Genomic DNA, 15,882 nt, shown 5'->3' on the forward strand with positions numbered 1-15,882 from the left:
ATGAAAAAATATGTTTTATAATATAACTATTAGTAATGGCATTCATAAAGTACAATTAGAATACTGAAAACTAAATGAACATCCAGAAAAATCAATCTAAAAAGAATTGTTGCTGTTTAAAAAACCCTGAATAGTACAGAAAAATTAAATGCGTAGTTTCAAATAAAAGCATTAAATTAATTATTAAAATTAATTTGAATATTCATTCAAGGGTGAAAATTCTTTGAGGTATCTAGGATTTTATTTGGAAAAGGGGAGGGGGGCACACACAAGATTCTGATCAGAATATATATATATAAACATTCAAAAAAATCTTCAATATCTTCAGGACAAGAAGAGAACACAATTTCTACCAATGTATACTTTAAGAAAATAGGCTGAAACCATACTGAAAAAACTTAAATAATTAAGAAAAAGGAAGTTTTGTTCTAAAATCTTAGCAGTAGTAAAGATACTAAATTCTTTATCATTGACTAATTAGTTTATCCCATCAAAAATAACATTTTCATATTTAAAATAAAAAATGGAAAGAATTATAATTATTTTTATTCTTATAATATTATCCTCATGAAATTCTTATAATTAAATTGATAACAATTAGTTTCTTTGAATTATATATATATACATGTTATTAGCAATAGAAATGTTGAACAAGTAGGAAAGAAAATTTGAAAAAAAAAAAAAAAAAAACTGGAACCAATATGGCCAATAGGGCCTCTGTTTCCTGCTTGAAAAGTTGGCAACGGAATAGCTTACCAAATGCTTCAACAAGCTTTCAAGAACAATGCTATGAGCCGTTCACAAGTTTTCAAGTGGTTTGGGTGCTTTAAACGTGGTAGCATGAATGTTGAAGATCATGCTCACTCTGAGCGCCCTTCAATGTCTCAAAATGAAAAAAAGGAAAAAATTCGCCAAAAATCAAAAGTCTTTGTTTTAGGATTGAGAAAACTTCAGAAAAAACGAGTCAATCGGAGCTCGCTGCGGGCGATCGGAAGAATGGTTCCTTTACCATGAAAACGCTCCTGTCACAGTCTTCACTACTAACCGCTACTTGACCTCTCAAGGGTGACCAGTATCCCCTGTATTCATCAGACCTAGACGCCTGTGATCTTTTTCTGTTTCAGAGGATGAAAACAATTCTGAAAGTGAAGTGTTTTGATGAAAATCTGTTTCTCAACGGGCTCAAGAGTTCCAGCGGAGCTTCTAACAGTGGAAAAAAAGAATTTACAAGTGTATTGCATCTAAGGGTGAACATTTTGAAGGAGACTAAATAAATTTTGTGAATAAAGTAATATGAAAGTATATTTTAGAACAAAAGTCCGGTTATTTTTGGGTCCCCCTCATAGTTCTTCCATAGTGAACGAAACATGGCAGTGAAATTACGTAGTTCGAAAAAAGAGATTTTTAATAGAAGTCGTGAAACATCAAATTACAGGCTCAAAACTTCCCTCCAACGAACAAGTTCCGTCTTTTTTGTTTTATAACATTTGAGAAGTAAATTTAACCATCAGTGAAAGTGCAAATCACGCTATTCGGGAATGTATCATCTTTTGGAAAAAGGCACGCATTCCTACCAAATCGTTGCCATATTGTGTGAATAAACATAAAAACCTGTAATTTGGAGAAAGTTACAAAAATAAAGAAAAGAAACTGCAAGAAGTATTCAAGCAGCGCCAACAAGAATTTGTGAGTAATGTAAATAATTTATTCGATATTGCACATGTTGCTGCACTTCAGTTAATCAAAATAGAGGAAGATAGGATTTTTTTGCAACTCCAAAGAGAGCCCGGCCGAAGCGGTCACTAGGTGGAGTGGACAAATAACTGGCCGACAAAGAGGAAAGGGCTTGACATGACATTGTCAACAATTTCTACTTACTGGACAGGTGAAGAGTATCAGTCCCGGGAACCTTTTGTATTGCTAATTCTGCCCCCCCCCCTTCCCCTCTAATTCTCTCTCCTTTTGTACTAGTTCTAATAGAGTGCCTGAAAAGAACTTATCTCTCAATAATGACTAAGAAAATGTTGAATATAGCAAGAATTGCATTACAGAACTTTCTTGTATCAAAAGAGATGGTGTCCTATCAATTAAACCCTCGCACTCAATGTCGTAAAGACCTAAAGTAACAGAAGATGAAAATTGCTGCAAGAATTTTCTCAAACATTTGAAGGTCAAGTGATTGGTTGGTTTCACTATTAAAAATCAAACAAGCAAAAATCAGGATATTACATGTTACATGGCTGTTTGAAACTTCCAAGTTAAGAGGAATGGACGTAGGACTTACTGAGAAGATATTTTTATTATAAAACATTCACAGCAATTAGGGACCATCCGAAAAGCTTGACATAAGTGCAAAATAGAGTAAAGCTAACTCGAAATAGTCACTGTGATTAGAGGAATTGAGCCACTTTTTCCTTCAAGTAAGAAACAAAACCTTTAAATATTATAAATTGCAAAGAACAATTGCATCAGCAGCTGATTTATATTCATTCCTGCCTGGAGACCAGGACAAAGGAACTTTTTTCTCTTCTTCTGACTAAGCAAGTTAAACTCTCTCTGCCAAGGCTGTATATTGTCATATGAAACATCTAGTTTCTTACTGTAAAAATAATACAAATGTAATGTTAATTGGTTCCAAACCACTGCTTCTTTGGAGATTCTTTTTTTTTTATCTTTAATAAAAAAATTCTCAAGTGTAAGCGTAGTTGAAGGTACATGTTAGTTTTCATCGCCTACACAAAGCATGAATTACAGGTGCAGAAACAAATCTCATCTTGCTTGTTTCAAGAATGTTTTTAAAGAATAAAAACTCAAAAACCAAAAAAATAATAACAATAAAGTTTTTAAATGAATTAAATGACATACAGGGTTTTCTAAACAGCAAAGCACGTAAATAAAATAAACATCATAATCCAAGAAAAAATATTAGAAAGAATAAATAAAAAAGAACATTTACACACCAGGGGCGAATAAACTGCTGTAACATAGGGGCAACTTCTTCAGGGCATACATAACCAAGGCGCCCAATTGTTATGGCTATGTACCAAGGATGCAGAACAAGACGAGACGGGGTGCAAAAAAGGGAGAGAAGCGAAGAACAACTCATATAAACAAACGTACAAGGCAAAAAATATGGATAAGAGCATTAATAATATTAATACAAAATAAATGAATGGATATTTTAACCATGCACCCAACAAAAATATGAACACTGCATTATTTTTATTTCTCTTCAGGGAAATATTCTATTACTTATTTTAGAAAAACTTTATTAGAAACTTGATTATATTTTGTGTTAATGTTTGGCTAGCATCTTGAAATCTTATCAGGCGATGCGTATTTTTACATTTTCATGTTGCTTTAGAAGACTTGTGATGCTGATCAAAAGTTAAGAGGTCTAATTAAAGATTCAAGAAAATATAGAACTTAATGTTAGCTGGTACTTAGCTCTCATTTTGTATCTGTTGGTAGCTTGTCTGCTGATTAAATTAAATGCTTTTAACAGCACAAATGACAATGAGTTTTAAGTGGATCATGTAAACTGCTTCAATACAGCTAGTCCACTAGGGATGATAAGTTTTTGTCAGTCCACTTCCATTCCAAATTATGAAGTCCTCTTAGAAGTCATCTAGGATAAATTGATAAATAGTATAATAACCTATACATGAAATACACCGCTAACAGTCATTTCAGCCGAGGACTGTGATTTGGTGCTTATTAGCACTCATCAGCCTGGCACAGGAAGTGACTGAGCTGGAGGTGGAAAACCTCTTAAGGAAGCCAAGAGTGCCAAACAAACTGGTAGCTAATTTTGAATTAGCAATGACCAAGTTCCAATAACTTTCATAAGGGTAACTTACTGAAAATAGTATAATAATCTCTTTACTCAACTTTTTTGATCAAAAACAATTCCCAGACAATTCTAGGCTTCCTATGCATTCCCCCGATGGGTATGAACTTTGTTTAGTGTTTTATTTTTCATCAGTATTCATTATTTTTACATATTTTTTAATTTTATTAATTAAGTGCACATATTTGAAAGTGAATGAAACCGAACCCTTTGCTTGACTTAATCTTTTTAATTGCAGCAGAAGATATTAGACTAGCCTTTTCATATGGGGCATGATACAAGAATGCTTCCCCTTTGAAAGTATGGTGCTAGTGCTACATAATGGAAATCCTTCAGCCTGGGAGGAAGAATTAGGGCTCATCAGAAAACTATAAATAGCAAATTCTGCCCAGGCCGGATGAGAGCTTTTGCCTGTTTCTCTCAAAGGGTAACTAAATCAGTTAATTCCAACTTTCACATTGTTTAGAAAGAACACTTGTTGTGTCACGAAGGAAAGAGGAAGTAGCTGGGATAAACAAATCCCAGTCATACATTTTTAAGTCAAAATCTTTCCAGCCATAAGGAAAAGGTTAAATTTACAGTGGAACCTTTTTTATCCAAATCAAATTTAAAGGGGTTTTTTTTTTTCTAATCCTGTGTTTACAAAAAATTATAATTTTTAAGAATGCACCTACAGATAAGATAAAAATCTATTGCTACTTTGATCCATCACTGATGAGTTGGCGTCACCGTATTTCATTCAAAAGCCACTTGTGTTCGAAACAGAAGACTTAGAACCTATTCTTCGTTAAGAAACGATATGAAAGATTTTTATATCTTTTACTGTCTTGCAAACAACTTTAATTCAAACATTCTTCCCTTATCTAGACTGCCTTTGGTTCTGGTTTGTTCAGATAAATGAGGTTATACGATACAATTTCAGTTTTTTTCTCAATAAAAATTTCAGAATATTAAGAATTTTATATCTTTTTGGAACAAACTAATTGAAATTTTGGTAATATGTTTTCAACTTTAAAAACTCTACGAAAAGAAGAAAGTGTTTTTTGTTCTTTCATGGAAATTAGTCAAAAAAGAAAACTATTTGTAAAGGGTGCACAGTTAAATATGACTACTAATACACACACAAAAATTATATAAATATTAAAGCAACATTTTAATAAAGCTAATGTTCAAATTAAAAACATTAAATAAACATAACTGAATTTTAAAATATTTTTGAAGACTAAACACTCATGCTGTTTTACAGGCTCAATAGTTTCAGATTACTAAATGCTTCTAAATAAAACATCAAGCTAAAACAAAATTAGTATGGTTGTAAATTACTCATTTAAAAGTTTTTTTTTCTCCACAAGATTCAGCATAGAATGCAAAAATATGATGAAATATTTAACTTGCAAAATCAAAATGTAAAATACATTTTTGGAACTTATCAATTTTAAACTTATGCCAGCTTAAAAAAAAAAAAAAAAAAAAATTGATGTATAAAAAACCTGCAATTAATTTAATTAGTTTTATTCTGCTTACCTGTATTTTCAAGTAATGTTTTTGGAGTGTTAGGGCGATTAATGATACTTATCAATTGCGTTAACACCATTGGTATATATGGCTTCATATCTTGCCCTGTGAAATAACTTTTTGTTAACAAATGAGTGCAAAAACACTAAAATAACTAGTTAAAAATATTGAGGGAGAAACACATACATAATTTAAATAAAGATAGAAAACTTACAATTGGAAAAATTTTTGATAATCATAATATAGTGAATATAAGCACATTCGGAAGAAAATGATTTGATGGCATTTAATCATAATAAAGCTGGTGAAGGCTTCTTTAACAATCTTCATCTTTAGCTAATCTTAAACATTAAGCAATGAAAACACTGCTGGTTTCTGAAAGCAATATTAATTTATCTGTTGCTGAAAAGTAAGGAATGTACTTATTGGAAAAAATTGTGGTAACAAAAATTAAAATAAAATCCATAAGTAATTACTAAATAACTGAATTTAAACTGATGATTGTCTACTATTTTTGCAATGCAATGACAAAGCAAATCATTAATAAAATGTTCAGAATTATCTAGCTCTTGAGACTATGGCATCTGCTTTTCTGCACACCTCAACACAAGATTCAAGGCACTTTCTCCTCTTCTGAGCAGCGGTGGGAATATGCTCCATCAATTTTCGGTTCTTCATTCTCAGAGCATTGAAATTTGATCTTTAGTTGCAGTTTCATAACATAACTACATAACATGCTTGGTTAATGTAGTTCAACTTATAATTTTCTTGTCCATCTGTATCGAAGTTTCTTAATCTTCAAATTTCATATTGGTACAGGGGTAAAATTTTCTGCTCATTCATTTTATCTTAACTGCTTTACACCATATTGTTTAACCTGCATGACTGATTTTAAAAGCATACATTGCCAACAATAAAATAATTGTAATGTAAAGGAGGGAGGGGACATATAGTGCAGATTTGAAATGTCAACTGTTTCGTTTAAGAAATAAGTCTGTTTTCTTTCCATCATAAAAACAAAAGCAGCTTTTCCCCTTAAACTATTGCAAAAAGCGATTATCCACTAGAAAGAGTTCGGAATTCATCTCGTTGATACATAACTTAGAGGAAGCAAGGAAGAGGATAGGAATTTACAACCAGCTTCACTCTGATCAAAGAACTTACTCGACCAAAAGTGTCTTGTATGTTTCCCAAGACAGAAAAAAAAATTTTAATTGAAAAAAAAAAACTTTTTTCCTTTCTTTGGCCAATTAAAAAAAAAAGTTAATTGATCACAATAAACAGAATCGTGATTGCAAAAGATGAATTTGTAAAATTTTAAACTAAAATGGTGAGGGGGACTTAAGTGATTTTGACTACATTAAACAGGTAACATTAACAGATTACGTAAAGCAGCATCCACAGTGCAAAAATATTATTTTTATAATATAAATTTAAAAATGATTTCATTATACAGTAAAACCTGTAAAGTTGACCACCTTTGTCAGTTGACCACCTGTCTAAGTTGACCGCTATTTTCAGGCACAGAATTAGACCTATATCATATTATTCAACCTCTAAGTTGACCTCCTTTTTAAGATGACCACAAAAGTAGTGGTCAACAAGTGGTCAACTTACACAGGTTTCACTGTATCACTAGTAAAAGAAAAAAAAAAGGAACAAGCTGTGTCGGAACATGACTACTAGATTAAGACGTAGAATACATTTAATGTAAGCATATTATCATCGAAGACTTAAGACTTCATTTACACCTTCATCTTTTTTATCATTAGAATTGAAAATAACATTCTTAAACCTCCAGAAGCAGAATTTTTTTTCAGCAGTCAAGACGCAAATCAAAAATTTGGAAAAACTGCAAAACTGACATTATAAAATCTGAATCAGCATTGAGAAATGCTTAAAAGTAAGAGGCTAATGCACATGCTACCTGTGGATCATATCCCAGAAAATATGGTATAAATCTTCATAAACTGAAACTTAAGACTTCTTTAAAAATTGTGGGGTTTTTTCCCTCTCACAAATATTAAATAGTCTGCAGAATTTCTCAACAGTCTGTGACAACCATCACATTGTTTCTGCTACCCGGGCTTAAAAGACTGCAGCGACATCACAAAAGCACAGGGCCAGACTAAAGTGATATCTATTACTATGAGTAATTGAGTAGCACAACATTGCACTATTTGAAGCAGTTGATTTGTTAAAGCAGCTAGCGTTTTTTTTTTTTTTTTCAGCACATTTTTATAATTAACATTTTATGTGACATTAAAAAATTAACTTCAATGACCAAGTTTGAAAAAGCAAAACAAAAAATGTATTTTACGTTAAAAAAAAAAACAGAAATTTGTTAAACGAAATTTGAAAAAATTAAAACATGCAATAGGTTTTCATTCAATTTTAGAGACTCTTATTGGTAGTTAATTCCATAAATAGAACTTAAAAAAGCATGTAAAAAACATTCACAAAAAAATTAAAAGTACCACTACAGCAAACAGTCAGAAGAAGAGAAAAGTTCTGCTCCAACACAACAATACCTTGCTTACCCAACTTCACAGATATTTCTCCTATTGCCCAAGTTGCATTATTACAAACTGAGATAAAATCTGGATTTAAATTCTGGCCCAATATTGGTAAAAAGTCCTCTAAAAATCAAAAACAAAGATCATTTTAATTTCTAAATGAGTAACAAACCATAATTTTCAACATAAAATAATGAATGCTAGCTTAAGCTAACTGGTAAGATGGCAGGCATTTGAGAAGATACATGGGGATAACAAGGTATCCCTATGTATCAAAACTTCATCTGAGTTTCTGTTCTAAATAAACATGTCCATGTCGGAATCAAGGTTGAACATGTCGTAACCAAGGCTAATGCCATTAAAGAAATATGCTATCTTTTTTTCTTTTAATCTACAGGGGTCTGTCCAGGATTTTTCACAGGGTCTGTTTTTCGTTAAAAATCAAATAATTTTGTGAAAAATGAATTAATTTTGTAAAATACCAAATAATTTCGGGGGATTTTTTTTTTTGTTAAAACGAAATTTTAGAATTTAGACTATTAAACTTCATCATTTAAGCTTAAAGTTGAGTGTTTTTCTCTTATATGTTGAAAATATCATTCTGGGGTGTTTTTCTACTATTTGGTGGGGGGAGGGGCAGCATTACTCTCTCAAGTATCAATTATCTACCATTCTACATTATGGTAAATTGTACCATAGTATGTTCCAATCTAAGTTGGCACTGAAGGGAAAGGTACGAGATGTGCTACTCCGCGATGAGAAGTAGTTCTAGTAAATTTGGAAGTTTAAACGGGTGTAAATTCATAAATGATGTGAAAAAAATAGAGAATGTATGTGGCTGAGACACATAGTTAAGTTTTTGTGTGTTAAATATGCTTAATTTGTAAGAATTTGATTACAAAAGGAAAATCAAAGCGCCGTAACTCGACTTCTGTCTTGGCGAAGACTCGAGTTTTCAAGATTAACCTTGGCGGATTTCCTGTGGACCGTCAAACCCCCCAGAACTCGTTTCTCCCCACTTCGCATCACCCAAGGAAAAACATCTGATTGTCATTATGACTCTTGAAAGAACTCTCCACATTGTAGTCAAAGCATTTCCGCCTGGTCTGTTTTCTTATTTATGCTTTCCATCGTTATTTCCAAGCAATTGAATACATTTTTAAAAACAGTTTTCGTGAGTAAGAAATAAAAAATGAAATGAAAATATTAATTTTTAATTATTTACTTGCTGCAATTACAAATACACCGGGATTTTTTTTCTTTGAATTCAAGATTTATTTTACTTGGTAGTTTTAAATAGCTTTCGTTTCTTACATAATAAGCCCAAACTTCAAGAAAATTATTGTGAAAAAATGAAAGAAACCCGAATTTTGCTTGACTGTAACGAATACTTGTTGTGTACAAATCCATACTATGGCAAAAGTCTTTTTTTTTCTTTTGGATCGTTTGAAAAATTTATGGAGGAAAAAAAACCAATAATGTTATCACGTATGTACAGATACACTATTACAAATTTACACCGATGAACTGCTGGATGAAGAAGTTTTACTTTTTCATTTTAAATTTGAAACATACACAGCTCCCTCGAAATATGAAATTAATTCGCTCCACCCCCTCCAGGTTTAGAACCCCCTGTCTTAAATTAATTTTTTATAGGAAGTAAATTTACTCACTCCCAAAATATACCTATAAAGTAGGCTACATTAACTACGCTAAGGTAAGTAAAATAATTTTTAATAAATTGAGTTTCGTGGTTAATCAGATACTTTTACAGTCACTTTTACACAAGTTGAGAGTCATAACTTTTCTATTTGCGTAAACCTCGATGCATTTTCGTTTATTATTTTTAACTTTTTTCATAAAATAAATTGAGCTTAAAACCGACCTTTTTTTGAAAAATTCAAAATTAATATATTCTCTAAGCTCCGGAATGCAATAATAGCTAATTGTTTCTATGAAGTTTCTAAGTTTTTTATATGAATAGAATTTTTTTAAAAAGGGCAATCTTTTTTTTTTTTTTTTCCAAAACTGGTTATTTAATCTTTGATCTTTACCGTTATTACTAGAGTGTATAAAAGGAAAACGCCTATACAGGGTTGAAGTATATTATTTTAGGTAATAAAACAACGTTGAGTTACACAAATTTGCCGAGACACGTGTTTTGGGGTTTCAAGAACACCCAGTTTTAATGCAGAAAAGTGAGCACAATTTTTTTCCCCGATGGAAAAGGGGCTCCTTGAAACCTCAAAACAGGTGTCTGTAGTTCTCTTTTGAACGATTTAACATTGTTACATTTTCTTTTACTTTTCTGCACAAAGGTACTTTTTTAATTTATATACATATGTATAAAAAGACACAATGGCACCTTTTCTAAATTCCGAAGAAATGGTTGGCATTGGCACAGTTGGATTTTTAAATCAGTGGGGATTATGGAAAATAATCTATAAATATTAAGTGTTCCTTTTTTGTTGCAAAGATTTAAACGAACTTAGGACGCATTTCTCAATTCTAGAGAGCAAATCGAGTGCATATGAAAAATTAAAGAGAAGTTATTCAAAACAGAAATAAAGGATGTGGGGGGTAACAAAGGTTGCAGATTATTTCAAATATGCAATCAATTTTGTCCCGAAAGCTAAGTTTTATTTTTAAATATCAATTTCAGTTTAATTTAGTCATTTTTTCTGAAAGCACAAGTTGTAAAGAAGCTGTAGATTTATGTACACATAAGATATGGATAAGAGGAGGCACATATGGAATACTATTTCCATGTCAGAGGCAGAGTAAAAGATCCACTTCTTAACAAACCAATAGAATTGAAGGCAAGGATAGAAGATTTACATTTCTTTTTTCGCTAAAGGCTTGTTGATGAACTTTAACCTGCAGTAGAAAAACCAAGATGCGCTTTGGAGAACATGCCTGATAGTTTTTCCATTTGTTATACTTCTGAAAAGAACGCGGTTCTTTTCGATGCGTTTGGTACCCATTATTACCGTGAGTAAATGTTTACAGCTGTGTGTTAACGTTCTCCTTACATATATAAACTTCGGTCGTCTTATTTTTTTTTGAAATAGATGATATATATATATTGGATGGCCAATATTTTGACGAGAAGGAACATGCTTTTTATCAGTGAACGAAGAAATCACCAGAGACAAAGTATGTGTCTTTCAGAGCATATTCTCTTCTTTTAATTATTACTTTTTTTTTCCTGCTAATTTTTTAATCATTCGGAATTATTTGTTTATTACTTTGTGACCGATAGCTCTCCGCTGCTGTAAAATGAAATCCCCTTGCATTTGTGATAAAAATATGATGAAATATATTTGAGACAAATCTAATTTCTTTGAAAACTTCAAGGATAGTTGTTTCGTTTTTGGTATTTTAAATTATTTTTTTCCCTCGCCAAATTCGGCAAGTCGCGCCGCTGACTGGTACGCGCCCTACGTACATTAACCTCTTTACCTTGACAACGGCTGCAATTCGGCTCGCCTAGCTTTCCCTTCAGTGCCAACTTAACGTGAAACAAAGTATAGATATATTTCTGTACCGTATTTAAAATAATTGTAACAAAAAAAAATCAGACAAGGCGCTTCAGCATTTAACTTTTTGACCTAAGGCACTCTTAAAAAGCACAGAATTTCTTTTAAAACTTACAAATTCCGTGATCTTAACAAAAATAAAAAGAGATTTTATTTGTTTACCTCTTAATAAAGAGTACTGAACATCAAAAATCCGAAAAATAGGATTCCCATACTGGATGCAAAGAGATCTCAATTCTCAAAGTGTAGGCATCAAAAGTATAAAAATGGCTTGTAAAAGAAATATTTTTCATAAAATTTGAAAATTGCAATTGCCCTATGATAAACATATCATTAATATCTGTGGACACAGTTGAAGCAAAAAAAAATTAAACCATCAATTCAGCATTTTAATTTTCGACTCGGAAAAGAAAATGGAATTTTGCTTTAAAAACTTGAAATGAGAGTTAACAAAAATAAAGAGACTTTTATTTATTTGAATCCTAATAAAGCGAAGGTAGCTTGAAAAAAGAACAAAGATTTTTTTTTTTTTTTTTGCAAAATTAGCAAATTTTTTAAAAGCTGATCCCTCTAATTTGACTTCAAAAAAAGGTGCCAAAAATTATCGGTTTTATGCACGGAAATATGCGTTATTTTGCTTTCAGATTCGCTCTTTCAATAAACAATTTGTGAAAGATCCGTTCTTGTTTGTCAGAATTTGTGAAGGGTCCGTTTTGGTTGATTGGGATTTTGTGAAAGGTCAGTTTTGGTTGATCGGGATTTTGTGAAAGGTCCGTTTTGGTTGATCGAATTTTTGTGAAGGGTCCATTAACGAACACAAATATCCTATGGCCAGGCCCCTGATCTAAAATTATATAGTTCTGCACAAAATACACTAACCTAACTTTGCAGCATTATGAAGGTTAACCAGATCCTTATCACAGCATTACGATGCTGCCAGGTTAAGTTTACCCCAATTACAGTGGTAGTCAAAATAAAATCAACTTGATGATACAATTTACGTGTACCTATTTTCGAAAAGAGAAACATCGGGAAAAGACATTTAACAGCATTGAGTTTATCCTCAAATCCAAATAGCTCCATTAAATACTTCTGAACTGCAAAGTTTTACTAACTTTTACTATATACATTTCAATTTCTTTCATCTTCTCTTCAGTTGCTTTTTCAATGTCTCCCCTTCCATAATAAATGCTAACTCCTTGAATTTTTAATATATATATATAAGAATCAATTTAATATAAGGGAAAAAACTTTATAAAAATATTTATTTCGAAAAGAAATGAATGATTAAGATTATTTGTACAAAATTTAGAATTCTGCCTAAAACAAGCAACTATGTAAAAATGCGAAAAAACTAAAAGCAAGTTTAAAGCTAAAATAAATATTAAAATAAAAAATAAACCAATTAAAACAGAAAATAACTTTGATTTTGTCAAAAAAAAAGTAAAATACAAGGGTGCAAAAAGAATGAAATTCCACGCCTGGGATGCCTTTCTAAATAAAGCACTTCGCTAGATGTAGGTAGGCTTGTTTCCAGTGGTGATAGTGGACTCAAGTAAAATTTTCTGAACACAATGTAAAATTTTTGAAAACTATGTGGAAGCTTTTTAAAAATCAAAAACCTTGAATAATTATTAGAGAGAATTACGAGACATTTGTTAATTTTTATTGTATTTATTATTTTTACTTATTTCTTCATTCATTGAATTTAAAAATAAGAGCTAATGCAGGGCTCTCCAACCTACGGCCCGTGAGCTGGATCCGGCATGTGGGAAGTTTCCGAACTTTTTTTTTCAGAACAGAGAGAGACAGTCTCGTTGAAAATATAGTTGAGACATTTTTAATTACAAATAATTTAAAATCTTTACCGTTAATTTTAATTGTTTTTTAATCATTTATTACCGTTAACTATGATTTCAGCACCCAAGTCTCTTTTTGCTCTTTCTGAGAACAAATCTCTTTTCTACGCGACACATTTCCCCCTTAGTCCCTTGGCATTTCTTGGAGCCAGGGAAATGTGCTCACTCCTGTCTTCACCTGTGTTTAATTAGTGGTCAGCTGAACCTGAGAGGCAGTCTGACATCAGATTTAAATGTTTATTGCCAAACTTTAATGCTAGATTCTGAATTTTGCGAAAAAACTTGATAACAAATTTAACGTCTCTCACAAGCAGAACATCAACCATTGTATATTTATCTCTTCGTTTTTCATTTTCATAGTTTTGTTCCTTTTTGCATACATGACTTTTTATTTAGCTTAGAAATATGGGAAAGTGGATTCCCAACACCTTAAAATCTAGAAGAGAGGACGGTTTTCGCTTAGGTTGGCTTTTTTTCTACTAATACGAAGCGGTTTGGCTCTTTTTCCTAAATTTTTTATGTATCAAACCTGGTGAAGATACGTAGATTGATGTTTCACATGCCTCACAAAATGCGTAGCAATCGTGAACAGTGTCTTTTATTTTTATAGTGTAATTCCGTATTACAGTGACTTCTTTTAAAAAACGGAAAGTTGATTTTGAGTGCCGTACTTTCAATAAACATACATTATGATACAAAACACAACAGCATATTTTACAATTTAACTGGTAAACTACAAGAGAATAAATTGATTCTTTTAAAAATTACCTTTCAACTCAGAAACAAATCTTTACGAAGTAATCTCAACAAAATGAAATTGCTGTAAAAGCCAGCTTCAAAGTCAGCCATATTTTGATTAAAGCTGGTAAACCTTTTACGTATGGTCAATTGGTGAAAGACTGCATCTGGGTGACTGGACTGTGGAAGAAATATGCCCTGATAAACTTTCATTGTTCAATGCTATAAGTTTGTCGGCAAACACAGTAGCAAGACGTGCAGAAGATATTGGAAGTAATGTTGTTCATCAGCTGAAAGAAGCATGCAAGGACTCCAAACGGTTCTCAATCGCTCTGGATAAATCAACTGATGTTACTGACTCGGCTCAAGTTCTTTCATTTGTTTGTGGTGTGAACAGTGAATTAAAAATCACAGAATTTTGTGATGTGCACTCAATGGAGAGGAATGTGACCAGAGACAAAATTTTTGGAAAAATACATGAAAACATTTCTTATCTTGGGCTTGATTTCAATAACCTGAAAGGTGTTACTACAGATGGTGGAAAAAATATGTGTTGTACCAAAATCCGAGTAATTGGAAATGTTTCCAATTTTATAAAAACAGTTGTAGGTGTTCAACTCATGTTTTTTACTGCATTATTTATCAACAAGTCTTGTGTGGGAAACACTTGAAAGTAGCTGAAGTAATGAACGTAGTTGACAAAACAGTTAACTTCATTAGATCAAGTTCTCTGAAACACTGTCGATTCAAACATTTTCTGGTTGAAATTGAGTGTTTACTCAGATATTTGGTACCATTGTGAAGTTTGCTGGTTTGAGCAGAGATAAAGTATTGCAGTGTTTTTTTTTTTTTGGAACAGAACAGCATTCTCCTGTACCTGAACTTTCAGACAGTGTATTTGTATTAAAATTGGCTTACGTAGTTGATCTCACATTGCATATTAATTTTCTGAATTTGAAAGTGCAAGGTGAAAACTCTTCAGTTTGTGACTTATACTTCCATGTCAAAGCTTTAAGAAAAAAACTCATACTTTTTGAAAGCATTTAGGATCTATGAACTTAGACCACTTTGAAACATGTAAAAACTTAAGAGCACTAAACACTGCTAACTTTCCCGAGGATTAAGTTTTGGAAGTCAAGTCTCGGCTACGACATGAGTTTGAAAACCGCTTTGAAGACTTTGACCGTGCATCAGACGAAATTCAACTCCTTCAAAACCCTTTTGAGTTTGAGATTGACAAGGTGCCTTCTAAAATGCAACTGGAAGTCATTGAGTTAACACTTAATACTTTACTCAAGAAAGTTTTCCAGAAATGCCACAAGGAAAAAACCTACTTCCATTTTACAATTATCTACCAGAAAAAGACTTTAAGAACTTAAAAAAATAGATCTTCTTTATCAGACGAGCATTTAAAATCCCTTCTAATAATCAGAACTACAAAGTTTGTCCCTGAGTGGACTGAAATTTTTAGCGGTAAACAAATGCTATCTTCTCATTAATTTTACTTAAAAATAATTTTAACTTTTTAAAATATTTTAAAGCTTTGCACATGTTGTGTTCTCATTTATTTCCAAGTTTTTAATCATCATTAATTCAATAAAATGAATTTGTAGTACATTGCAATATTTTTGTCTTGTATCACTCTCATTTGCCTTTTTTTTAAAAAATCATTTTATTTTGCGACAAAGAATACTTTTTATTTCAGTTGTCTGTACTATTTTTAATTTTACAAGACTCCCTATCGTTATATTATTAGAGATTCACAGGCACTTAAAATGTAATTTAATTAAGCTAACAGCAAATATGTATAAGGAAATATAGCAACTTACAAGCAAGCCCAGAAATTTTCAAAAACCACCACTGAG

At 31.8% G+C, this 15,882-nt stretch overlaps 1 protein-coding gene across 2 annotated transcripts in view; it reads right to left on the minus strand.

Annotated features, from left to right (window-relative positions):
• LOC129227945 (transportin-1-like) overlaps positions 1–15,882 on the minus strand; it is a 90,616-nt gene that overhangs the window by 36,033 nt on the left and 38,701 nt on the right. Inside the window, exons 17-19 of one of the 2 annotated variants that reach the window (XM_054862571.1) lie at positions 7,897–8,004; positions 5,375–5,470; positions 2,961–3,036 (exon numbers count right to left, since the gene is read on the minus strand). In XM_054862571.1, coding sequence (XP_054718546.1) covers positions 2,961–3,036; positions 5,375–5,470; positions 7,897–8,004 — 280 coding nt within the window. The remainder of the gene's footprint in view (positions 1–2,960; positions 3,037–5,374; positions 5,471–7,896; positions 8,005–15,882) is intronic. The other variant, XM_054862577.1, reaches the window with a different exon arrangement.

The sequence above is a fragment of the Uloborus diversus genome, chromosome 1 (assembly GCF_026930045.1).
Source record: "Uloborus diversus isolate 005 chromosome 1, Udiv.v.3.1, whole genome shotgun sequence".
Lineage (NCBI taxonomy): Eukaryota > Metazoa > Arthropoda > Arachnida > Araneae > Uloboridae > Uloborus > Uloborus diversus.